General features: G+C 57.2%; 2 protein-coding genes and 1 long non-coding RNA gene across 3 annotated transcripts in view; 2 read left to right on the forward strand and 1 right to left on the reverse strand.

Annotated features, from left to right (window-relative positions):
• LOC307178275 overlaps positions 1 to 13,351 on the reverse strand; it is a 97,669-nt gene extending 84,318 nt beyond the window's left edge. Inside the window, exon 1 of the long non-coding RNA XR_013825160.1 lies at positions 13,238 to 13,351. This is a non-coding gene — a long non-coding RNA (uncharacterized lncRNA). The remainder of the gene's footprint in view (positions 1 to 13,237) is intronic.
• On the forward strand, positions 3,520 to 5,165 carry LOC307178268 (metallothionein-1E). Its single transcript, XM_079906263.1, has 3 exons — positions 3,520 to 3,847; positions 4,459 to 4,524; positions 4,875 to 5,165. The coding sequence occupies exons 1-3, from the start codon at positions 3,820 to 3,822 to the stop codon at positions 4,964 to 4,966; spliced, it is 186 nt and encodes a 61-aa protein (XP_079762389.1). The 5' UTR covers positions 3,520 to 3,819; the 3' UTR covers positions 4,967 to 5,165.
• On the forward strand, positions 7,893 to 9,871 carry LOC307178269 (metallothionein-1E-like). The gene is made up of 3 exons (XM_079906264.1): positions 7,893 to 8,046; positions 8,762 to 8,827; positions 9,538 to 9,871. The coding sequence occupies exons 1-3, from the start codon at positions 8,019 to 8,021 to the stop codon at positions 9,627 to 9,629; spliced, it is 186 nt and encodes a 61-aa protein (XP_079762390.1). The 5' UTR covers positions 7,893 to 8,018; the 3' UTR covers positions 9,630 to 9,871.
• Positions 13,352 to 25,250: the final 11,899 nt, after the last annotated feature.

The raw sequence follows: 25,250 nt of genomic DNA on the forward strand, positions 1-25,250 counted from the left end.
GTGGGGATTAAATGATAGTGTCCTGGCTTAATAAACAGTGGCCGTTATGATCATTATGTCCACACTGACATTCATGAAGAGAGAATCCTTTTAGCTCCCAACAAGCTCTTGGGGAAAAGCTCACTGGTTTAGAAGCATTATTCTGGGTTGGAGGTTAAGGATGGGATTGGAAATTTGCTGATCCGGTGCCAAAGGGAGTATGGATGACCTCCAAAGAGACCCCCAGGACAAGATGCTGCCACAGCATTTGGACAGACTCAGAAGTCATTCCCATGCTTCATGTCGTTTGATCTGCACAGGAACCAGTGAGAGAGTGAATGTGCAGGGGCTGGAGTGATTGTGCTGATTCCAGAGAGGTTAAGCAACCTGCCCAAGGTCACACAGCTCAGAGGGCAGAGGTCTGAACCCACACTACAGCTGACCTCACGCCCTGGCCACAGCTGGCAGATAATGATGTCACTGAATGCTAAATCCTGCCTCTCACTATTCAGAGTTAGAAGGACCTCTCGAAATGGACAGATTGTGCTCCTGGCTTGACACATGGAAAACTGAATTCCAGAGAGGTCACAGAGCTATACAGACTGCCTGCTCAGTGCTCTTCCCATTGCTGCCCCTGTGCCAGCTTTCAACATCCTCATCTGTCGTATGAAGTCCTGGTGTAAGATCGTGGGTGAGGGCATGATGCTGCAGTCCGCCTGCATGAGTGCCAATCTCACCTGCATCACTTACAGCCACAGGACATAATCTCTCTGTGGCTCAGTCTCCTCCACTTTTTGTTTTGTTTTGTTTTTGTTTGTTTTTTTTTTTTTGCGGTACGCGGGCCTCTCGCTGCTGCGGCCTCTCTCGCCGCGGAGCACAGGCTCCGGATGCGCAGGCTCAGCGGCCATGGCTCACGGGCCCAGCCGTTCCGCAGCATGTGGGATCCTCCCGGACCGGGGCACGAACCCGTGTCCCCTGCATCGGCAGGCAGACTCCCAACCACTGCGCCACCAGGGAAGCCCGGTCTCCCCCACTTTTAAAGGGGCAAAATAAAAGCATATGATTCAGGAGATTAAAGAACTAGTACATGAAAAGAATTTAGTATGGTGCTTGGCACGTGGTGAGTGGTCTACAATGTTCGCCATTTATTATTATTATTAACATAGGAGGTATTTATTTACCTCTAGACACAGAAACAGTGGTGGTGTGCCTAGCTGTGTGTCCTATGTTGTCCTCATCAACTGAACAGCACTGGGGATTTATAACCCTGAGCACAACAGTCTGTGCCCTTTGCTACCACTTGCACCAGTATTTTACTTAACATTTTTCCTTTAATGACTTATATGTTTTAAAATATATTTGTATTAGCATTCTCCAGAGAAACAGAACCAGCAGGATGTAGGTAGGTAGGTAGATAGAGAGATAGATAAAGAGAGTGAGAGATTTATTTTAAGAAATTGGCTCATGCAACTGTGGAAGCTGGCACAACTGAAGTTTATAGGGCTAGCCAGCAGCCTGGAAATTCCAGTAGGAGTTGATGTTGGTTGCAATCTTGAGTCTAAAGGCCGTCTGGAGGCCCAATTCCCTCCTCTTCAAGAGACCTCAGTTTTTCTCTAAGGCCTTCACTGACTGGATGAGGCCTTCCACATTATGAAGGGTAATCTGCTTTTCTCAAAGTCTACTGATTTAAATGTTAATCACATCTGAAAAATATCTTCACGGCAACATCAGGCTAGCGTGTGACCAAGGATTGGGTATGATAGCCTAAAACACGTGGGTACATAAAACTAACCGTCATAGACCACCACTTATCAAACTAGCACCCACACAACTTCGTAAACCGCGCTTAATCTCCCAACAAAGACAATAACAAGGTCATACTTCTGCCTAACATGACACAACTATCCTACCTACAACTGAAAATGTATAACACCATCCCCAGAGGAGGATGCAAAGTCCTTGGGTGATGGTCACTTTTGTACTTGATATCACGTAACAAATACTGTGATGTTAACAACACGTAAACACTACAATGTAAAGTCAATACCTTCTATGTTATATGAGAAGGGGATAAAAGAGGGAAGAAAACAAAGATATTTGCCATATATATATAAACATATTTATAACAAAATAATGAAGCAGTACTCCTAACAATTACAGTTGTCATTTCTGTTTCTGGAACTGGTCATGTGGTTATAGCTGACATTTATAAACATCTTCTTACACTACCTATTCTGTATCCCCTTTGCTCCCTGCAAGCATCTCAGTTGGTCCTGGTTCTTTACGATGCTGGGGTGACCCAAACCTTCATTTTTGAAGGGTCTGAGCCTTTATCAGTCCTGCCTTGATTGGGTTGTTATAGTAGTTTTTCACTGACTTTAATCACAGAGCAGGGTAGTACTAAGAGATGCCCTAAGGGATCTTCTCTATTCCACAGGCTTTTTTTTTACAGCCATTACAGAGTCTTAACCAATAAGCCTAGAGTAGTTGCTACTTCTTGCAACTAGCTCCGAGCAGCATAATATCATCAGTGTACTGGACCAGTATGATGTCTTGCAGAAAGAAAAGGCAATCTAGGTCCTTGAAAACAAAATCATGATATGGGCCTGGAGAGTTGATAAGCTTGAGGCTTCTCTCTGTTTAAAAGATTTCAAGCAGTACACTGATGTTGAAGATACATCAAAGGAAAACTTCGGGCCAAAGGAAAACTTTATCTTTGAACTTCTTCCCTGGGGAAGCTGACTGGATTCAGACCCGGTGGCACTACTTCCCAGCTGTGACCCTGGGCAAGTTATTTAACATCCTTGTGACTTACCTTTCCCACCAGCCAAATGGGCTCATAAATAACAGTATTCCTCTTTTTGAGTCTTTGTGAAGGTTGAAAGATAAACAATTAACCAGGTGGGACACACACACAAAGCTGTCTAATGGTCAGTAATATTGAAAGGGAAACAATTATTTTTCTTGATATGCAGATGCCAGATCTGCCTATCCCCTAAAATGACCCCTCCCCTGGGGGCATCCCACTTTCTGAACAACTTCCCTGGAGTGAGGTGGGCTGGCTAGGCTGTGGAGAGTCTCTGGAGAGTTTTGTGCAAAGGATCCAGACATATGTGCCCATACATCCTTTCAAACTTAGAGAGTGGAGGAAAGATGGAGCAGACAGAGGCCAGCGTCCGCCTTGAAACTGAGACAGAAAAATAGGGCCTAAGTCCCTCTGGCCACAGGGAAAGGAAAAGTACTGGGAGGCAAACGTCACATCCGCAGCTGGGACGCTGCACACAACTCCCTCGGCTCTTTCCACCGCCCGTGAGCACATGCCGGGGGGGCCGGGGGGGGGGAGGGGGAGGAGGGCCGGGCGCGGCGCACACGGGTTCCGGAAAGGACGAACTTGAGCACCAAGGCAATGGGGCCTGGGGTGGCAAAGAGAGGGGGGACTGGGTTCCTGGAAGATCCCGGAACAAAGGTGACTGCCTACCTTGGGAAATTTGGGAAGGGGCGGGCAGGGAAGCTGGGAAACCGAGAGCCGCCCGGCACACCGTCCCTCCGCGAGTTCTAGCGCCAAAGGGGCGGCCGCAGCGCTGCACACCGACCCAATCTTTGCTCACGGAACCCTGCGCTCGGCCCGCCCGGCTGCGCACAGCCGGAACGGGGGCTGCCGGCTGCACAGGCGCAGATCCGCGCGCCGCGTGCAAGGCGGGGGCGGGGCCTCTGCGCCCGGGCCGCCTCCTCTGGGTATAAACTGACACGCCGGCTGCTAGGTTCCAACACGCCCCCAACCGGCCCAAGACCCTCTTCTTCGCTACTTGCTTTGGACCCCCGGCCTCACCTCGCCTCCAAATGGACCCCAACTGCTCCTGCCCCACTGGTGAGGAACCCCTGGCTCTAGAACTTAGGATGCCCCTTCCCCAATACCAAGAAGCATCCCTGGGTTTGGAGGAGGGAGGAACATTTTGAGCTTGAGCTGAAGTAGGCTTCTGTAGTTAACCCGGCTCGTGCTTTCTCCCTGGACAAGCGCCTTCATCCCCCATTAGAGTGTTTCCATCCAACTGGGGCTTCCATTTCAGAGGCGAGAGGCCTGAGGCTCAAGGCTGTTCTGCGCCACATCATCCAGGTGTCAGGGGGCTTCTGGGTCGGCCACAGTGCTCTGTCCAGGCCTCTGCATTCCCTGTGCCGGGTGCGAGGGGACATTGCCTGTTATGGGCTCAGACAAAAGGTCCTGGCCACCAGACCCAGGCATCCTGAATGGGCTCTGGAGCCTGGGACCATACCTGTGGGGTAAATACAAGGCAGTACACAGCCCTTTGCATAGAAGGGCAGAGAAGGAGGGGTGAGACTTCTGTCTGTTCTATGCTGGACAGGAGTCCCTAGCACTGGGCCCTGCACCCAGGAAGAGGTTGCAGGGAGGGATTACTGACCATCTGCTGTACCTCCTGCATCCCCCTCCCTGCTCACTGCTGGCCCTTCCCTTCCTGGCAGGCGGCTCCTGCAGCTGCGCTGGCTCCTGCACCTGCAAAGCCTGCAGATGCACCTCCTGCAAGAAGAGTGAGTGTAGGGCTTTCTCTGGGAACCTGGGGGCTGCAGCTACGGTGAGGGAGGGAACCCAGAGCGGGCTCTGAGTGTATGGCTCTGGCGGGGGGGCTGGTCTTCCTTTGCCCTTCGGCACCTGTCACTGCTGCTTCTGACTTTCTGCCTGTCCTGGGCTTAGATGGGGCAGGGCAGCCACTTTGTAGTGGAAGCCAAACCCCAAGGTCCTCCCAACTGTCTTGGAACAGAGCATGTTTTTCTGTACTCGGGGTCCTTTGGATCTGAGGGCTTGTGGCAGGGCTGCTGGTGGGCAAGGAGGAGCCTGGGAAAGTCATCGCTGACATCTGCTTTCGCCCCTCTCTCCCCAGGCTGCTGCTCCTGCTGCCCCGTGGGCTGCGCCAAGTGTGCCCAGGGCTGCCTCTGCAAAGGGGCCTCGGACAAGTGCAGCTGCTGTGCCTGATGTCACGGAGAGCCTGACCCGGGTGTCAATGGAGGAACACGGGCCGACCTGCGTTTTTATACCGCTCTGACTTGATTTCTACATTCCCTTTCCTATGAAATATGTAAGTGGTAATAAAAGTTGTTGACACTATTCCGACTCGCCTTTCTTTTCTGTGCATTGGGAATAAAGGCTTTTGTGCCATCCAGGGCTGGTGTAGGAGACTGGGTGAGAAGTGCAGAGACTTGGGTACTGGAACAAAATGTGAGTCCCTAACAAACTGAGTGCCTAAGACAAGACACACTCCCTCACTGGGTTCATCTGCATAACACGGAACAGCATTAGACCAGATGCTCTAAGGGTGTCGAGCAGATACAAGGTCCCCTCCATTCTCATGTCAAGGGTTGGTGACATGGCAAGGGTTGGTGGCTTCTCAATGCCTCATTTCCCATCCTCTGATTTCCCTGGCTAACTTCACTTCCTCATAGATTTTAGGCTTGATAGACTCTAAAGAAGTTGGAATCACACCTCCAGTTACCTGGAAGTCTCAAACTCCCTGCACTGAAAGACGTGTGAATTTTCTAGCTGTGGTTTTTATTTTCCAACTTCACAAACCTAAACTGTGGTAAAATAAAATTAAGTGAACTACTAAGAAAAATTTAAAAGGATACAAAACCCAATTTTTGATTCAATAAATTTGAATAAATATATGAAGAACAGAGTAATACAGGAAAAATTTAAAAAGTAAAAACATGTTTGTTCACTTGAAACTAACACAATACTGTAAATCAGCTATACTTCAATTATTAAAAAAACCCACGTGTTCATCAAAGGAGTATGTTGAACGCTGAAAACACTTTCAAACACCCCACTGTGTGGACCACCCACACCTGGAGTAGCTCTTCCCCCCCATCCCCACAGGGAACATGTGTCTTGGCTGGCCCAGTGCCAGTGACAGGACACCTGCTACCCCTGAGAGCTCCCTGCGGTGAGTTGGCTCTGAATCTTTGGAAGTTCCTTAAGGTCAGGCTGAACTCTACCTTCAAAATCCAGCCCTTGGTTACTTGAAACCAGCAAAGTGACTAGGAATTTGCAGGTAATACCCAGCCATTTCCCAACAAGAGGCAGGTACCTGGAAACTGGTTCCAGATGAAGGACTTCACGTCTGCCTGTGCAGGGTAGCGTCAAATTCTGCATTTACAAAGTTGTGGTGGTATTTATTAGGAAGGAGTGAGGCGCTCAGTGACTTGTAAATAATGGCAATAGCTAGTCCTCCTGACAGCTTTTGGATGGATTTGCTGTTTGATGTAAAGTCAAAGAGAACGAGGAGTCACGTGGCCCAAGTGTCAGGCCCACACTCACCCACAGGTGTCCTGTGTGCAGAGGGGATTTCAGGAGCCAGCCTATGCTGGGTGCATGGGTGCTGGTGTCAGGCAGTCTTGGTTCACAGACCACAGTGGCACTTACCAGCCGCATATCCTAAATGAGTCGCTCAACCTCTCTAAGTCTCCATTTCCTATAAAAAGGAGATTATATCCCTATGTGGTATTGAGAGTGGCCTAGCTCCTCACTAGGGCTTAATAAACAGTGTCTATTATGATGCTTCTGTTCACAGTGACTTTACTGGGACAGAATCTTGTTTAATTCCAACAAGCTCTTGGGGAAAGGCTCATGGTTTTGCAAGCATTACTCCAGGCTGGAGGTTAAAGTTTGATTGCAAATTTACTGATCCACTGGCAGGGGGAGTGTGGATGCCCTGCAATAGCCCCCCTAGGATAAGATGCTGCCACACCATTTGGAGAAACACAAAATCAATGCCCACCCTTCATATCACTTGATCTACAATGAACCAGTAACAGAGTGAACCTGCAGGGGCTGGAATGATTGTGCCAGCTACCCAGTTTAAGCAACCTGCCTAAGGGCACACAGATCATATCCAGAGGTCTGAACCTATAGCAAGGCTGTCTCACCTCCTTGCCAAAGGTCGCTGATTATGAGGTCACTGAATGCTGAGTCCTGCCTATCATTATTCACAGCTGGAAGGGTCCTCTGAGACAGTCTAGCTGTGCTTCTGGCGGCAGAGATGGGAGACTGAAGTCCAGAGAGGTCACAGAGCTGTGCAGAGGGATCTGACTGCCTGCTCAGTGCTCTCCCCACTGCTGAACACTGAAAGGGAAATAACCACTTTTCATGCTTTGTTATTTAATGCCAGGTCTGCCCATCACTTACAATGATCCCTTCCATGGGGTGGGATCTCATGCTTTGGGAACCTCCATCCCGGAGCAGGGTGGACTGGCTAGGATCAGGAAAACCCCTGGCAAGTTCAGGCCAGGAGCATAGGGACAAATGTGCCCATCCACCCATTCAGTAGTGGAGAACAGAAGGAAGGATGGGAGGCAGAGGCCGGAGTTGGCCCTGGTGCTCTTTCGGAGAAACGTTAGAGAAACGCTGCCTAAGGACCATCGTGGGGACCAGGACAGGAAATGGTGGGGGAAGAGGGAGTCGGAGGACTGGTGGTGAAGGTCACATCCACCACCAGTCTCTGCACACACCTCCCAGGATCCTGCCACGCCTGGGACGTGAGCGCGAGACTAGGGTTGCACACGGGCTCCGGAAAGGGTGAACCTGAAGACAACAGCGCGAGGGCCGGGGGTGGGGAAGACAGCGAGACGCAGAGGCTGGGTTGCTGGAAAATCCGGGAACAAGGTGGCTGCCGCCCTCGGGAAAATCGGGAGGGGCGGACAGGGAGGCTAGGACACCGCGTACTTCCTGGCAAACAGTCCCTACACGCGAGCAGGCACCAAACTCGGCTCTCCCGTGCGCAGAGCGGACCCATGCGCACTGGGAGAATCCTGCGCTCGGCCCCGAGTGTTGCTCACAGCCCGGCCCCGGGCGCTGCGGGCGGGCGGCGCAGACGCGGGGAGGGTGCAAGGAGTGGGTGGGACCTCTGCGCCCGGGCCGCCTCCTCTGGGAACAAACACTGCAAGCAGGCTCCTAGGCTCGACACGCCTTCCACCAGCTCAGGTGCCTCTTGCCCGCTTGCTTTCGATCCCCGGCCTCACGTCGCCTCCAAATGGACCCCAACTGTTCCTGCGCCACTGGTAACGAACCCCTGGCTCTGGGCCTTGGATGCCCGCTTCTCAAGCACAGGACAGAGTGGCCCTGGGGTTACATGAGGAAGAATTTTGAATTTGAGCACAAGTGGACGCCCACGGTTCACACAGTGCTTTCTTCCTAGCCAGGGCAGCGACAGGATATTTTCAATCTATTTTTTTTTTCTTTTTCTTCACCGTACCACTCGGCTTGTCAGAGCTTAGTTCCCTGACCAGGGATTCAACCCAGACACTAGGCAGTGAGAGCGCTGACTCCAAACCACTAGACCGACAAAGATTTCCAGCCTCTATTTTTGAGAGTAAAGAGGCTCAAGACTGTCTTTCTTTAGGTCACTAAGCAGGTAGGTGATTCCTAGACCGGGACGCAGCGTTTGCAGGAGGCCTCGGAGCTGCCACGATTTGATGGGAGGAGGGGATGCTGCCTCTTTGGGGTTCAGGCCATGGGCCCCGGCCCCCGGCCCCAGTCGGCCTGGGCTGCGTCTGGAGCCCGGGACCTTCCCTGTGGAGTCCCATCAGGAGGGGACCTACTCTCCTTGGACCAGAAGAGAGGAGCTGGGGCTTCCCTATCCGCCCGAGTGGACACGAGCTCCCAGGGCTGGGTCCTGACAGAGGAGGAGGGCTCAGGGAGGCACTGCTGACCGTCTGCTGTGGCTCCTGCATCCCCGTCCCTGCTCACTGCTGGCCTCCTTTCCCTTCCCGGCAGGCGGCTCCTGCGGCTGCGCTGGCTCCTGCACCTGCAAAGCCTGCAGATGCACCTCCTGCAAGAAGAGTGAGTGTGCGGGGCCTTCTCTGGGAATGCGGGGTCTGGGCTGAGTGCGAGGAGGGGGCCCAGAGCTCAGCAGGCAGGCAGGAGCGGGACAGTGACCAGACTTCCCGGCACCCCCCTCACCAGGAAGGGATTCACAGTCAGAGCTGGAATCACCTTCGGCATGAGCGAGACCCAGGCGCGCACTAGAGAACAGGGAGACTGAGGCCCAGACGGGCCACCGACAAACAACCTCAGACCTGTCACTAGAACTAGTCCTCCTGCCTCCTGAGTCCCGCTTCCGAATCCTCTCAGGGACTGAAGCACTTTAGGGACAGGAACCAGTGGCCGTGCGTGGCTTCTCGGACCTGGTGCAGCCCCTTCCTGTCGAAGCAGCCCAGAGCTTCCCTATCCCGAGCGGGAGCTGCTCTGTGCGGGCTTTGCCTCCACTTTGATCCTGAGGACTTGGCTCACATCACTGGTGGTGCTGGGGGCTGGCTTTCTCCTGTCCCCGGAGGCCCTGCTCACTGTCTCTCCACGGCGCTGTGCCCTGTCCTGGGCACAGATGGGCCGGGCAACCTGAACCTAGTGTCTGAGAGCAATTACCTCAGGACAGAGGACACCATCGTATACTCAGGGTCTGGGCCCGAGGGCGGCTGGGGCCAGGCCTGCTGCTGGGAAGGGTGGTTCCGGACAACGCGTGGTCCGACCGCACGCTGCCCTTGCCTCCCCAGGCTGCTGCTCCTGCTGCCCCGTGGGCTGCGCCAAGTGTGCCCAGGGCTGCGTCTGCAAAGGGGCCTCGGACAAGTGCAGCTGCTGTGCCTGATGTCGCGGAGAGCCTGCCCCGGGTGTCCACAGAGCAACCAGGACAAACCTGCATTTTACCGTTTTTCATACAACCGGACCTGACGCTACATTCCTTTTTCTATGAAATCTGTGACTTGTAATAAAAGCTGTTGACTTTATTCTGGCTCTGTCTTCCTTGGTCTGTCTTGGACAAAGAGACTCCGTGCCCATCAGGGCTGGCGTGGGGAACTGGACTGGACGTGCAGAGACCTCGGCTCTGGACCAAAGAGTACCCCCCCACACCCCACACCCCCAAAACACACACACTGAGCGTCTTAGCCGCTTAGGTTAATTTGAGCTTCCGTTTCTCAGCTCCAAAGGATACCCTCGCCAGATGACATAGGGCATTGGACACACAGAGGACACACTCCCTCTATTCCCCTTAGGAGTATGGATTGCAGAGAAAGTTGCCCATTTCTCATTTTCCCTCTCTGGGGGCCCCTGCCAAACTCAGCGCTCGGTGATGAGAGCCTAGAAAAGTACCCAGAGGGGATGGAATCCCACACCCCTCTCGTGTGACTTCTGCACGGGGCTTGCGTCTAAAACACCCTGGAAAGACCTCTTTGTATTTTCTGCCACAGTTTTCACCCTGGTCAGTAAAACGGATCGCGAAGAAAACACGTCAAAGGACACGATATGTGACACCCAGTTTTCCCTTCAACACGTAAAACCACCTTCACACGTGGAGGAGCAATTCTGGAAACTGGACGCTCTCATATGCTGCACGTACGTTGAAAGTGTGCCCGAGTCCTGGGAACACTTCACAGATGCCCCACTGTGTGGACCACACACGCCTGGAGCAGCTCTGCCCCCTGCCTCCCCAAGGGAACATCAGTCTTGGCTTGCCCAGGGCTACGGACAGGACACTCGCCACCCGTGACAGCTCCCTGCAGGGGCTTGGCTCTGAATCTTCGCAAGTACCTCCCTAGGTCAGGCTGACATCTTCCCTTCCCTCAAAAACCAGCCCGTGGCTCCCTGACACCCCGAAAGAAAGTGATTTGGATTTGGTGGGAATTTCCCGGCTGTTTCCCTGAGACCTGGTTTCAGAAGAAGGACTTCACGTGTTCCTCTGCAGAGTGATGGTGGTGCTGCAGTGCGTGGGGGGGGGGGGGGCGGCTGGTGGGGTTTATTAGCAACAAGTGTGTGCTGAGGGAACGGGCAGTATATTTCAGGTGTTGGGCCCCCTGGCGGTCTGGGGAGGGAACTCCTATTTGATGGGCACTCCGAGAGAAAGACGAGACACGTGGCTCAGAAGTCAGGACCAAGATGGGCCACAGGTGCCCCGAGTGCACAGGGCATTTCGGGAGCCGGCCCGTGCTGCGTGCGTGGGCGTCGGCGTCAGGCACTCAGGTTCACAGCCACCGTGCCACTTCCTGACCTGGCAAGTCACTGATACTCTCTGAGATTTCATTTTCTCCTTTCCATACAAAAGATTAATTTCAATGAGGGGGAATGAGCGAGATAGTGGCCTGGCTCCCAGCTCGGGCTTCCCGCAAGGTGTCCCGTACGATCGCTCTCTCCACACTGACATCTGTGCACAGAGAATCCTTGAGCTCCCGACAAGCTCCTGGAGAAAGGCTCCCTGGCTTGCAAGCAAGCTCATGGTGAGGGCAGGGATGGATAGGAACCTTGCTTATCCAGTGCCAGAGGGCGTGGGGATGTCCTCCAACAAGCCCCGTGGAACGAGTCACCGCCACAGCGTTTGGACAGACTCGGTGAACCTGCATGGTCTGGAGTGATTGTGCCAATTCCAGAGAGGTTAAGCAACCTACCCAAGGGCACACAGCCTATACTCAGAGGACTAAACCTACACTGCAGCTGTCTCACCTCCCGGCCACACGGTGCCGGTTATGACATCACTGGAGGCTGAATCCGGCCTCTCCTTTTTCAGGGCTGCAGGGTCTTCGGAGACAGTCCAGCTGTGCTCCTGGCTGCAGAGGTGGGAGGCCGAAGCCCAGAGAGGTCACAGAGCTGTGCGGAGGGTTCTGGCTGCCGGCTCAGGGCTCTCCCACTGCTGCCTCTGTGCCAGGTGTTCAGTGTTCTCACCCTTCGTGGGATGACATGGTGTCCGGTTGGGCGCGGGGCTGCAGTCAGCCTGCAGGAGGGCCAGTCCCGTCTGTGCCACGTACAGCCACGGGACATAACCTCTCTGTGGCTCCGTCTGCTCTGCTCTAAAGGGAAAATAATAGTGTCTGGCTCTCGGGATTAAAGAACTGAATACATGCAAAGAAGGTCAGAATATACTGGGCACTCAGTGAGTAATCGATCACATCACCCATTCATCTATTTATCTATTGATTTATTTGTTATCATCAGCCTAGGAGACACTGTTCTCCTTCCAGACACGCAAGCAAGGACGGTGTGTTTAGCTCTGTGCTCTGGGCCGTCCCCATCGACCCTGTGAGCGTGGGACCAGTACCCCCGAGAGGGTTCTCCTGCCTTCACGCAAAGAGCCGTCGACACTACAGATAGAAAGCCGTGAGGAGCACAGTCGGTGTCCTCCTCACAGACACAGAAGGGTCCTGCCACTTCTGCTGTCACCTGCATCAGGATTTCCTTACCGTTTTCTTTTCAGTGATTTTCTGAAATACGTTCTACCAAAAGAAACCTCTCGAACGCTACTGAAGGAGAGAGTCAGAAGGTAGCCACAAAATCACAAATACATTCCTACTGTGTCACCTTGGTCGCCCCCGGGATTGAGCTGGACATGGTAGAGACGGGCCGAGGACACAGCTCTGGGCCAAAGGGGAGCTTGCTCACTGACTCCCTCTTTCAGCTGCGAAGCGACAAAAACACAGAAGCAGGGCACCACTCCCCAGCCCTGTGTGCCTGCCTCAGTAGCCGCCCCGTACTGTAGGTACTTTGGACTTCGGGAACCGGGCTCCTGGCTGCTGTCTCCCTTCCCGGTTGGTGTGACAACTCAAAGAGCAAAAGTGACTAACAAGGCTTGGCATGGACTCCACGGTGAGTAACTGTCAGGACTACTCAAAGGGAACTCTATCCACTTGTCTCGCTTTGTTATTTACCGCCAGGTCTGCCTATCACCTACAATGATGCCGCCCCTGGGGAAGCATCCCATAATGAGGGAACCTCCACCCTGGCGTGGGGGTGGACCGGCTACAGTGAGGCGCGCCCCTGGAAAGTTTAGGCAAAGAAGCCCCCGGACAAATGAGCCAGGATCCCCCCAGGAAAGGAAAACACAAGTGACGCCTCGCGGCTGAAGGCAATGTTCACCGCGCTGCGGTTACAGGAGGCGGTACCGGAAAAACGCTTCCAAAGGACCGTGGTGGGGACCGGGGCTGGCAACGCCCGGGGACACATGGGGTCGGCCAAACGGTGGTGAGGGTCACATCCGCCTGCGCTCTCTGACACCGCTCCCCGGCTCCAGCCAAGCCAGGGACACGAGCGGGAGGCGGGGGCTGTTCTCAGGCTGCAGGAAACGGCGACCCGGAGGCCGGCGGCGCGGGGCCTGGGGCGGGGAAGACCGGAGGACGCGGGAGCCGGATTCCTGCACAAGCCGCCAACACGGTGGCTGCTCCCGTCGGGCACATTGGGAAGGGGCGGCCGGGGGGCTGGGACACCGCTTACCGCACGGCACCCGGTTCCTCCGCTCCAGCCGGCACCGACGTGGAATCGTGCGCTCGGCCCCGCCTGTTGCTCACAGCCCGGCCCAGGGCGCTGCGGGCGGCACGGGCGGCGCGGGCGGCGCGGGCGCGGAGCCGCGGGGCGGGTGCAAGGCGGGGGCGGGGCCTCTGCGCCCGGGCCGCCTCCTCGGCCTATAACTGAGCCCCCGGGCTCCTCGCTCCCACACGGCCCCCACCGGACCCGTGAAGCGGCTTCGCCCCTTGCTTTGGACCTCGGGCCTCACTCCTCCTCCAGATGGACCCCAAGTGCTCCTGCCCCACTGGTAAGGGAGCCCTGCCTTTGAGCCTTAGGATGCCCCCTTCCCGGGCACAGGACGAGAAGGGAGGGCTTTGAGTTTTGAGCTCAGGAGGACTCCTGTCACGGGTCCAGGGCTTTCTTGGTAGCCAGGCTCCTGAGGGCACGTCAGTCTCCCTTTGCCTCTCCGTTGACACTGAGGGCACGGAGGCTCCAGGCTGTCCTTCTTGAGGTCACCCGGCAGGTCAGGGGATTGCTAGACCGGGACCCAGCGTCTGGAGGAGGCCTCGGACCTGCCACGATTTGATGGGAGGAGGGGGCGCTGCCTCTTTGGGGTTCAGGCCATGGGCCCCGGCCCCCGGCCCCAGTCGGCCTGGGCTGCGTCTGGAGCCCGGGACCTTCCCTGTGGAGTCCCATCAGGAGGGGACCTACTCTCCTTGGACCAGAAGAGAGGAGCTGGGGCTTCTCTATCCGCCCAAGTGGACACGAGCTCCCAGGGCTGGGTCCTGACAGAGGAGGAGGGCTCAGGGAGGCACTGCTGACCGTCTGCTGTGGCTCCTGCATCCCCGTCCCTGCTCACTGCTGGCCTCCTTTCCCTTCCCGGCAGGCGGCTCCTGCGGCTGCGCTGGCTCCTGCACCTGCAAAGCCTGCAGATGCACCTCCTGCAAGAAGAGTGAGTGTGCGGGGCCTTCTCTGGGAATGCGGGGTCTGGGCTGAGTGCGAGGAGGGGGCCCAGAGCTCAGCAGGCAGGCAGGAGCGGGACAGTGACCAGACTTCCCGGCACCCCCCTCACCAGGAAGGGATTCACAGTCAGAGCTGGAATCACCTTCGGCATGAGCGAGACCCAGGCGCGCACTAGAGAACAGGGAGACTGAGGCCCAGACGGGCCACCGACAAACAACCTCAGACCTGTCACTAGAACTAGTCCTCCTGCCTCCTGAGTCCCGCTTCCGAATCCTCTCAGGGACTGAAGCACTTTAGGGACAGGAACCAGTGGCCGTGCGTGGCTTCTCGGACCTGGTGCAGCCCCTTCCTGTCGAAGCAGCCCAGAGCTTCCCTATCCCGAGCGGGAGCTGCTCTGTGCGGGCTTTGCCTCCACTTTGATCCTGAGGACTTGGCTCACATCACTGGTGGTGCTGGGGGCTGGCTTTCTCCTGTCCCCAGAGGCCCTGCTCACTGTCTCTCCAAGGCGCTGTGCCCTGTCCTGGGCACAGATGGGCCGGGCAACCTGAACCTAGTGTCTGAGAGCAATTACCTCAGGACAGGGGACACCATCGTAAACTCAGGGTCTGGGCCCGAGGGCGGCTGGGGCTGGGTGGTTCCGGACAACGCGTGGTCCGACCGCACGCTGCCCTTGCCTCCCCAGGCTGCTGCTCCTGCTGCCCCGTGGGCTGCGCCAAGTGTGCCCAGGGCTGCGTCTGCAAAGGGGCCTCGGACAAGTGCAGCTGCTGTGCCTGATGTCGCGGAGAGCCTGCCCCGGGTGTCCACAGAGCAACCAGGACAAACCTGCATTTTACCGTTTTTCATACAACCGGACCTGACGCTACATTCCTTTTTCTATGAAATCTGTGACTTGTAATAAAAGCTGTTGACTTTATTCTGGCTCTGTCTTCCTTGGTCTGTCTTGGACAAAGAGACTCCGTGCCCATCAGGGCTGGCGTGGGGAACTGGACTGGACGTGCAGAGACCTCGGCTCTGGACCAAAGAGTACCCCCCCACACCCCACACCCCCAAAACACACACACTGAGCGTCTTAGCCGCTTAGGTTAATTTGAGCTTCCGTTTCTCAGCTCCAAAGGATACCCTCGCCAGATGACATAGGGCATTGGACACACAGAGGACACACTCCCTCTATTCCCCTTAGGAGTATGGATTGCAGAGAAAGTTGCCCATTTCTCATTTTCCCTCTCTGGGGGCCCCTGCCAAACTCAGCGCTCGGTGATGACAGCCTAGAAAAGTACCCAGAGGGGATGGAATCCCACACCCCTCTCGTGTGACTTCTGCACGGGGCTTGCGTCTAAAACACCCTGGAAAGACCTCTTTGTATTTTCTGCCACAGTTTTCACCCTGGTCAGTAAAACGGATCGCGAAGAAAACACGTCAAAGGACACGATATGTGACACCCAGTTTTCCCTTCAACACGTAAAACCACCTTCACACGTGGAGGAGCAATTCTGGAAACTGGACGCTCTCATATGCTGCACGTACGTTGAAAGTGTGCCCGAGTCCTGGGAACACTTCACAGATGCCCCACTGTGTGGACCACACACGCCTGGAGCAGCTCTGCCCCCTGCCTCCCCAAGGGAACATCAGTCTTGGCTTGCCCAGGGCTACGGACAGGACACTCGCCACCCGTGACAGCTCCCTGCAGGGGCTTGGCTCTGAATCTTCGCAAGTACCTCCCTAGGTCAGGCTGACATCTTCCCTTCCCTCAAAAACCAGCCCGTGGCTCCCTGACACCCCGAAAGAAAGTGATTTGGATTTGGTGGGAATTTCCCGGCTGTTTCCCTGAGACCTGGTTTCAGAAGAAGGACTTCACGTGTTCCTCTGCAGAGTGATGGTGGTGCTGCAGTGCGTGGGGGGGGGGGGGGGGGGGCGGCTGGTGGGGTTTATTAGCAACAAGTGTGTGCTGAGGGAACGGGCAGTATATTTCAGGTGTTGGGCCCCCTGGCGGTCTGGGGAGGGAACTCCTATTTGATGGGCACTCCGAGAGAAAGAGGAGACACGTGGCTCAGAAGTCAGGACCAAGATGGGCCACAGGTGCCCCGAGTGCACAGGGCATTTCGGGAGCCGGCCCGTGCTGCGTGCGTGGGCGTCGGCGTCAGGCACTCAGGTTCACAGCCACCGTGCCACTTCCTGACCTGGCAAGTCACTGATACTCTCTGAGATTTCATTTTCTCCTTTCCATACAAAAGATTAATTTCAATGAGGGGGAATGAGCGAGATAGTGGCCTGGCTCCCAGCTCGGGCTTCCCGCAAGGTGTCCCGTACGATCGCTCTCTCCACACTGACATCTGTGCACAGAGAATCCTTGAGCTCCCGACAAGCTCCTGGAGAAAGGCTCCCTGGTTTGCAAGCAAGCTCATGGTGAGGGCAGGGATGGATAGGAACCTTGCTTATCCAGTGCCAGAGGGCGTGGGGATGTCCTCCAACAAGCCCCGTGGAACGAGTCACCGCCACAGCGTTTGGACAGACTCGATGAACCTGCATGGTCTGGAGTGATTGTGCCAATTCCAGAGAGGTTAAGCAACCTACCCAAGGGCACACAGCCTATACTCAGAGGACTAAACCTACACTGCAGCTGTCTCACCTCCCGGCCACACGGTGCCGGTTATGACATCACTGGAGGCTGAATCCGGCCTCTCCTTTTTCAGGGCTGCAGGGTCTTCGGAGACAGTCCAGCTGTGCTCCTGGCTGCAGAGGTGGGAGGCCGAAGCCCAGAGAGGTCACAGAGCTGTGCGGAGGGTTCTGGCTGCCGGCTCAGGGCTCTCCCACTGCTGCCTCTGTGCCAGGTGTTCAGTGTTCTCACCCTTCGTGGGATGACATGGTGTCCGGTTGGGCGCGGGGCTGCAGTCAGCCTGCAGGAGGGCCAGTCCCGTCTGTGCCACGTACAGCCACGGGACATAACCTCTCTGTGGCTCCGTCTGCTCTGCTCTAAAGGGAAAATAATAGTGTCTGGCTCTCGGGATTAAAGAACTGAATACATGCAAAGAAGGTCAGAATATACTGGGCACTCAGTGAGTAATCGATCACATCACCCATTCATCTATTTATCTATTGATTTATTTGTTATCATCAGCCTAGGAGACACTGTTCTCCTTCCAGACACGCAAGCAAGGACGGTGTGTTTAGCTCTGTGCTCTGGGCCGTCCCCATCGACCCTGTGAGCGTGGGACCGGTACCCCCGAGAGGGTTCTCCTGCCTTCACGCAAAGAGCCGTCGACACTACAGATAGAAAGCCGTGAGGAGCACAGTCGGTGTCCTCCTCACAGACACAGAAGGGTCCTGCCACTTCTGCTGTCACCTGCATCAGGATTTCCTTACCATTTTCTTTTCAGTGATTTTCTGAAATACGTTCTACCAAAAGAAACCTCTCGAACGCTACTGAAGGAGAGAGTCAGAAGGTAGCCACAAAATCATAAATACATTCCTACTGTGTCACCTTGGTCGCCCCCGGGATTGAGCTGGACATGGTAGAGACGGGCCGAGGACACAGCTCTGGGCCAAAGGGGAGCTTGCTCACTGACTCCCTCTTTCAGCTGCGAAGCGACAAAAACACAGAAGCAGGGCACCACTCCCCAGCCCTGTGTGCCTGCCTCAGTAGCCGCCCCGTACTGTAGGTACTTTGGACTTCGGGAACCGGGCTCCTGGCTGCTGTCTCCCTTCCCGGTTGGTGTGACAACTCAAAGAGCAAAAGTGACTAACAAGGCTTGGCATGGACTCCACGGTGAGTAACTGTCAGGACTACTCAAAGGGAACTCTATCCACTTGTCTCGCTTTGTTATTTACCGCCAGGTCTGCCTATCACCTACAATGATGCCGCCCCTGGGGAAGCATCCCATGATGAGGGAACCTCCACCCTGGCGTGGGGGTGGACCGGCTACAGTGAGGAGCGCCCCTGGAAAGTTTAGGCAAAGAAGCCCCCGGACAAATGAGCCAGGATCCCCCCAGGAAAGGAAAACACAAGTGACGCCTCGCGGCTGAAGGCAATGTTCACCGCGCTGCGGTTACAGGAGGCGGTACCGGAAAAACGCTTCCAAAGGACCGTGGTGGGGACCGGGGCTGGCAACGCCCGGGGACACATGGGGTCGGCCAAACGGTGGTGAGGGTCACATCCGCCTGCGCTCTCTGACACCGCTCCCCGGCTCCAGCCAAGCCAGGGACACGAGCGGGAGGCGGGGGCTGTTCTCAGGCTGCAGGAAACGGCGACCCGGAGGCCGGCGGCGCGGGGCCTGGGGCGGGGAAGACCGGAGGACGCGGGAGCCGGATTCCTGCACAAGCCGCCAACACGGTGGCTGCTCCCGTCGGGCACATTGGGAAGGGGCGGCCGGGGGGCTGGGACACCGCTTACCGCACGGCACCCGGTTCCTCCGCTCCAGCCGGCACCGACGTGGAATCGTGCGCTCGGCCCCGCCTGTTGCTCACAGCCCGGCCCAGGGCGCTGCGGGCGGCACGGGCGGCGCGGGCGCGGAGCCGCGGGGCGGGTGCAAGGCGGGGGCGGGGCCTCTGCGCCCGGGCCGCCTCCTCGGCCTATAACTGAGCCCCCGGGCTCCTCGCTCCCACACGGCCCCCACCGGACCCGTGAAGCGCCTTCGCCCCTTGCTTTGGACCTCGGGCCTCACTCCTCCTCCAGATGGACCCCAAGTGCTCCTGCCCCACTGGTAAGGGAGCCCTGCCTTTGAGCCTTAGGATGCCCCCTTCCCGGGCACAGGACGAGAAGGGAGGGCTTTGAGTTTTGAGCTCAGGAGGACTCCTGTCACGGGTCCAGGGCTTTCTTGGTAGCCAGGCTCCTGAGGGCACGTCAGTCTCCCTTTGCCTCTCCGTTGACACTGAGGGCACGGAGGCTCCAGGCTGTCCTTCTTGAGGTCACCCGGCAGGTCAGGGGATTGCTAGACCGGGACCCAGCGTCTGGAGGAGGCCTCGGACCTGCCACGATTTGATGGGAGGAGGGGGCGCTGCCTCTTTGGGGTTCAGGCCATGGGCCCCGGCCCCCGGCCCCAGTCGGCCTGGGCTGCGTCTGGAGCCCGGGACCTTCCCTGTGGAGTCCCATCAGGAGGGGACCTACTCTCCTTGGACCAGAAGAGAGGAGCTGGGGCTTCTCTATCCGCCCGAGTGGACACGAGCTCCCAGGGCTGGGTCCTGACAGAGGAGGAGGGCTCAGGGAGGCACTGCTGACCGTCTGCTGTGGCTCCTGCATCCCCGTCCCTGCTCACTGCTGGCCTCCTTTCCCTTCCCGGCAGGCGGCTCCTGCGGCTGCGCTGGCTCCTGCACCTGCAAAGCCTGCAGATGCACCTCCTGCAAGAAGAGTGAGTGTGCGGGGCCTTCTCTGGGAAGGCGGGGTCTGGGCTGAGTGCGAGGAGGGGGCCCAGAGCTCAGCAGGCAGGCAGGAGCAGGACAGTGACCAGACTTCCCGGCACCCCCCTCACCAGGAAGGGATTCACAGTCAGAGCTGGAATCACCTTCGGCATGAGCGAGACCCAGGCGCGCACTAGAGAACAGGGAGACTGAGGCCCAGACGGGCCACCGACAAACAACCTCAGACCTGTCACTAGAACTAGTCCTCCTGCCTCCTGAGTCCCGCTTCCGAGTCCTCTCAGGGACTGAAGCACTTTAGGGACAGGAACCAGTGGCCGTGCGTGGCTTCTCGGACCTGGTGCAGCCCCTTCCTGTCGAAGCAGCCCAGAGCTTCCCTATCCCGAGCGGGAGCTGCTCTGTGCGGGCTTTGCCTCCACTTTGATCCTGAGGACTTGGCTCACATCACTGGTGGTGCTGGGGGCTGGCTTTCTCCTGTCCCCAGAGGCCCTGCTCACTGTCTCTCCAAGGCGCTGTGCCCTGTCCTGGGCACAGATGGGCCGGGCAACCTGAACCTAGTGTCTGAGAGCAATTACCTCAGGACAGGGGACACCATCGTAAACTCAGGGTCTGGGCCCGAGGGCGGCTGGGGCCAGGCCTGCTGCTGGGAAGGGTGGTTCCGGACAACGCGTGGTCCGACCGCACGCTGCCCTTGCCTCCCCAGGCTGCTGCTCCTGCTGCCCCGTGGGCTGCGCCAAGTGTGCCCAGGGCTGCGTCTGCAAAGGGGCCTCGGACAAGTGCAGCTGCTGTGCCTGATGTCGCGGAGAGCCTGCCCCGGGTGTCCACAGAGCAACCAGGACAAACCTGCATTTTACCGTTTTTCATACAACCGGACCTGACGCTACATTCCTTTTTCTATGAAATCTGTGACTTGTAATAAAAGCTGTTGACTTTATTCTGGCTCTGTCTTCCTTGGTCTGTCTTGGACAAAGAGACTCCGTGCCCATCAGGGCTGGCGTGGGGAACTGGACTGGACGTGCAGAGACCTCGGCTCTGGACCAAAGAGTACCTCCCCCACACCCCACACCCCCAAAACACACACACTGAGCGTCTTAGCCGCTTAGGTTAATTTGAGCTTCCGTTTCTCAGCTCCAAAGGATACCCTCGCCAGATGACATAGGGCATTGGACACACAGAGGACACACTCCCTCTATTCCCCTTAGGAGTATGGATTGCAGAGAAAGTTGCCCATTTCTCATTTTCCCTCTCTGGGGGCCCCTGCCAAACTCAGCGCTCGGTGATGAGAGCCTAGAAAAGCACCCAGAGGGGATGGAATCCCACACCCCTCTCGTGTGACTTCTGCACGGGGCTTGCGTCTAAAACACCCTGGAAAGACCTCTTTGTATTTTCTGCCACAGTTTTCACCCTGGTCAGTAAAACGGATCGCGAAGAAAACACGTCAAAGGACACGATATGTGACACCCAGTTTTCCCTTCAACACGTAAAACCACCTTCACACGTGGAGGAGCAATTCTGGAAACTGGACGCTCTCATATGCTGCACGTACGTTGAAAGTGTGCCCGAGTCCTGGGAACACTTCACAGATGCCCCACTGTGTGGACCACACACGCCTGGAGCAGCTCTGCCCCCTGCCTCCCCAAGGGAACATCAGTCTTGGCTTGCCCAGGGCTACGGACAGGACACTCGCCACCCGTGACAGCTCCCTGCAGGGGCTTGGCTCTGAATCTTCGCAAGTACCTCCCTAGGTCAGGCTGACATCTTCCCTTCCCTCAAAAACCAGCCCGTGGCTCCCTGACACCCCGAAAGAAAGTGATTTGGATTTGGTGGGAATTTCCCGGCTGTTTCCCTGAGACCTGGTTTCAGAAGAAGGACTTCACGTGTTCCTCTGCAGAGTGATGGTGGTGCTGCAGTGCGTGGCGGGGGGGGGGGGGGGGGGGCCTGGTGGGGTTTATTAGCAACAAGTGTGTGCTGAGGGAACGGGTAGTATATTTCAGGTGTTGGGCCCCCTGGCGGTCTGGGGAGGGAACTCCTATTTGATGGGCACTCCGAGAGAAAGAGGAGACACGTGGCTCAGAAGTCAGGACCAAGATGGGCCACAGGTGCCCCGAGTGCACAGGGCATTTCGGGAGCCGGCCCGTGCTGCGTGCGTGGGCGTCGGCGTCAGGCACTCAGGTTCACAGCCACCGTGCCACTTCCTGACCTGGCAAGCCACTGATACTCTCTGAGATTTCATTTCCTCCTTTCGATACAAAAGATTAATTTCCATGAGGGGGAATGAGCGAGATAGTGGCCTGGCTCCCAGCTCGGGCTTCCCGCACGGTGTCCCGTACGATCGCTCTCTCCACACTGACATCTGTGCACAGAGAATCCTTGAGCTCCCGACAAGCTCCTGGAGAAAGGCTCCCTGGTTTGCAAGCAAGCTCATGGTGAGGCCAGAGATGGATAGGAACCTTGCTTATCCAGTGCCAGAGGGCGTGGGGATGTCCTCCAACAAGCCCCGTGGAACGAGTCACCGCCACAGCGTTTGGACAGACTCGGTGAACCTGCATGGTCTGGAGTGATGGTGCCAGTTCCAGAGAGGTTAAGCAACCTACCCAAGGGCACACAGCCTATACTCAGAGGACTAAACCTACACTGCAGCTGTCTCACCTCCCGGCCACACGGTGCCGGTTATGACATCACTGGAGGCTGAATCCGGCCTCTCCTTTTTCAGGGCTGCAGGGTCTTCGGAGACAGTCCAGCTGTGCTCCTGGCTGCAGAGGTGGGAGGCCGAAGCCCAGAGAGGTCACAGAGCTGTGCGGAGGGTTCTGGCTGCCGGCTCAGGGCTCTCCCACTGCTGCCTCTGTGCCAGGTGTTCAGTGTTCTCACCCTTCGTGGGATGACATGGTGTCCGGTTGGGCGCGGGGCTGCAGTCAGCCTGCAGGAGGGCCAGTCCCGTCTGTGCCACGTACAGCCACGGGACATAACCTCTCTGTGGCTCCGTCTGCTCTGCTCTAAAGGGAAAATAATAGTGTCTGGCTCTCGGGATTAAAGAACTGAATACATGCAAAGAAGGTCAGAATATACTGGGCACTCAGTGAGTAATCGATCACATCACCCATTCATCTATTTATCTATTGATTTATTTGTTATCATCAGCCTAGGAGACACTGTTCTCCTTCCAGACACGCAAGCAAGGACGGTGTGTTTAGCTCTGTGCTCTGGGCCGTCCCCATCGACCCTGTGAGCGTGGGACCAGTACCCCCGAGAGGGTTCTCCTGCCTTCACGCAAAGAGCCGTCGACACTACAGATAGAAAGCCGTGAGGAGCACAGTCGGTGTCCTCCTCACAGACACAGAAGGGTCCTGCCACTTCTGCTGTCACCTGCATCAGGATTTCCTTACCATTTTCTTTTCAGTGATTTTCTGAAATACGTTCTACCAAAAGAAACCTCTCGAACGCTACTGAAGGAGAGAGTCAGAAGGTAGCCACAAAATCATAAATACATTCCTACTGTGTCACCTTGGTCGCCCCCGGGATTGAGCTGGACATGGTAGAGACGGGCCGAGGACACAGCTCTGGGCCAAAGGGGAGCTTGCTCACTGACTCCCTCTTTCAGCTGCGAAGCGACAAAAACACAGAAGCAGGGCACCACTCCCCAGCCCTGTGTGCCTGCCTCAGTAGCCGCCCCGTACTGTAGGTACTTTGGACTTCGGGAACCGGGCTCCTGGCTGCTGTCTCCCTTCCCGGTTGGTGTGACAACTCAAAGAGCAAAAGTGACTAACAAGGCTTGGCATGGACTCCACGGTGAGTAACTGTCAGGACTACTCAAAGGGAACTCTATCCACTTGTCTCGCTTTGTTATTTACCGCCAGGTCTGCCTATCACCTACAATGATGCCGTCCCTGGGGAAGCATCCCATGATGAGGGAACCTCCACCCTGGCGTGGGGGTGGACCGGCTACAGTGAGGAGCGCCCCTGGAAAGTTTAGGCAAAGAAGCCCCCGGACAAATGAGCTAGGATCCCTCCAGGAAAGGAAAACACAAGTGACGCCTCGCGGCTGAAGGCAATGTTCACCGCGCTGCGGTTACAGGAGGCGGTACCGGAAAAACGCTTCCAAAGGACCGTGGTGGGGACCGGGGCTGGCAACGCCCGGGGACACATGGGGTCGGCCAAACGGTGGTGAGGGTCACATCCGCCTGCGCTCTCTGACACCGCTCCCCGGCTCCAGCCAAGCCAGGGACACGAGCGGGAGGCGGGGGCTGTTCTCAGGCTGCAGGAAACGGCGACCCGGAGGCCGGCGGCGCGGGGCCTGGGGCGGGGAAGACCGGAGGACGCGGGAGCCGGATTCCTGCACAAGCCGCCAACACGGTGGCTGCTCCCGTCGGGCACATTGGGAAGGGGCGGCCGGGGGGCTGGGACACCGCTTACCGCACGGCACCCGGTTCCTCCGCTCCAGCCGGCACCGACGTGGAATCGTGCGCTCGGCCCCGCCTGTTGCTCACAGCCCGGCCCAGGGCGCTGCGGGCGGCACGGGCGGCGCGGGCGCGGAGCCGCGGGGCGGGTGCAAGGCGGGGGCGGGGCCTCTGCGCCCGGGCCGCCTCCTCGGCCTATAACTGAGCCCCCGGGCTCCTCGCTCCCACACGGCCCCCACCGGACCCGTGAAGCGGCTTCGCCCCTTGCTTTGGACCTCGGGCCTCACTCCTCCTCCAGATGGACCCCAAGTGCTCCTGCCCCACTGGTAAGGGAGCCCTGCCTTTGAGCCTTAGGATGCCCCCTTCCCGGGCACAGGACGAGAAGGGAGGGCTTTGAGTTTTGAGCTCAGGAGGACTCCTGTCACGGGTCCAGGGCTTTCTTGGTAGCCAGGCTCCTGAGGGCACGTCAGTCTCCCTTTGCCTCTCCGTTGACACTGAGGGCACGGAGGCTCCAGGCTGTCCTTCTTGAGGTCACCCGGCAGGTCAGGGGATTGCTAGACCGGGACCCAGCGTCTGGAGGAGGCCTCGGACCTGCCACGATTTGATGGGAGGAGGGGGCGCTGCCTCTTTGGGGTTCAGGCCATGGGCCCCGGCCCCCGGCCCCAGTCGGCCTGGGCTGCGTCTGGAGCCCGGGACCTTCCCTGTGGAGTCCCATCAGGAGGGGACCTACTCTCCTTGGACCAGAAGAGAGGAGCTGGGGCTTCCCTATCCGCCCGAGTGGACACGAGCTCCCAGGGCTGGGTCCTGACAGAGGAGGAGGGCTCAGGGAGGCACTGCTGACCGTCTGCTGTGGCTCCTGCATCCCCGTCCCTGCTCACTGCTGGCCTCCTTTCCCTTCCCGGCAGGCGGCTCCTGCGGCTGCGCTGGCTCCTGCACCTGCAAAGCCTGCAGATGCACCTCCTGCAAGAAGAGTGAGTGTGCGGGGCCTTCTCTGGGAATGCGGGGTCTGGGCTGAGTGCGAGGAGGGGGCCCAGAGCTCAGCAGGCAGGCAGGAGCAGGACAGTGACCAGACTTCCCGGCACCCCCCTCACCAGGAAGGGATTCACAGTCAGAGCTGGAATCACCTTCGGCATGAGCGAGACCCAGGCGCGCACTAGAGAACAGGGAGACTGAGGCCCAGACGGGCCACCGACAAACAACCTCAGACCTGTCACTAGAACTAGTCCTCCTGCCTCCTGAGTCCCGCTTCCGAATCCTCTCAGGGACTGAAGCACTTTAGGGACAGGAACCAGTGG

This window comes from Stenella coeruleoalba (assembly GCF_951394435.1).
Source record: "Stenella coeruleoalba genome assembly, chromosome: 20".
Classification (NCBI taxonomy): Eukaryota; Metazoa; Chordata; class Mammalia; order Artiodactyla; family Delphinidae; genus Stenella; species Stenella coeruleoalba.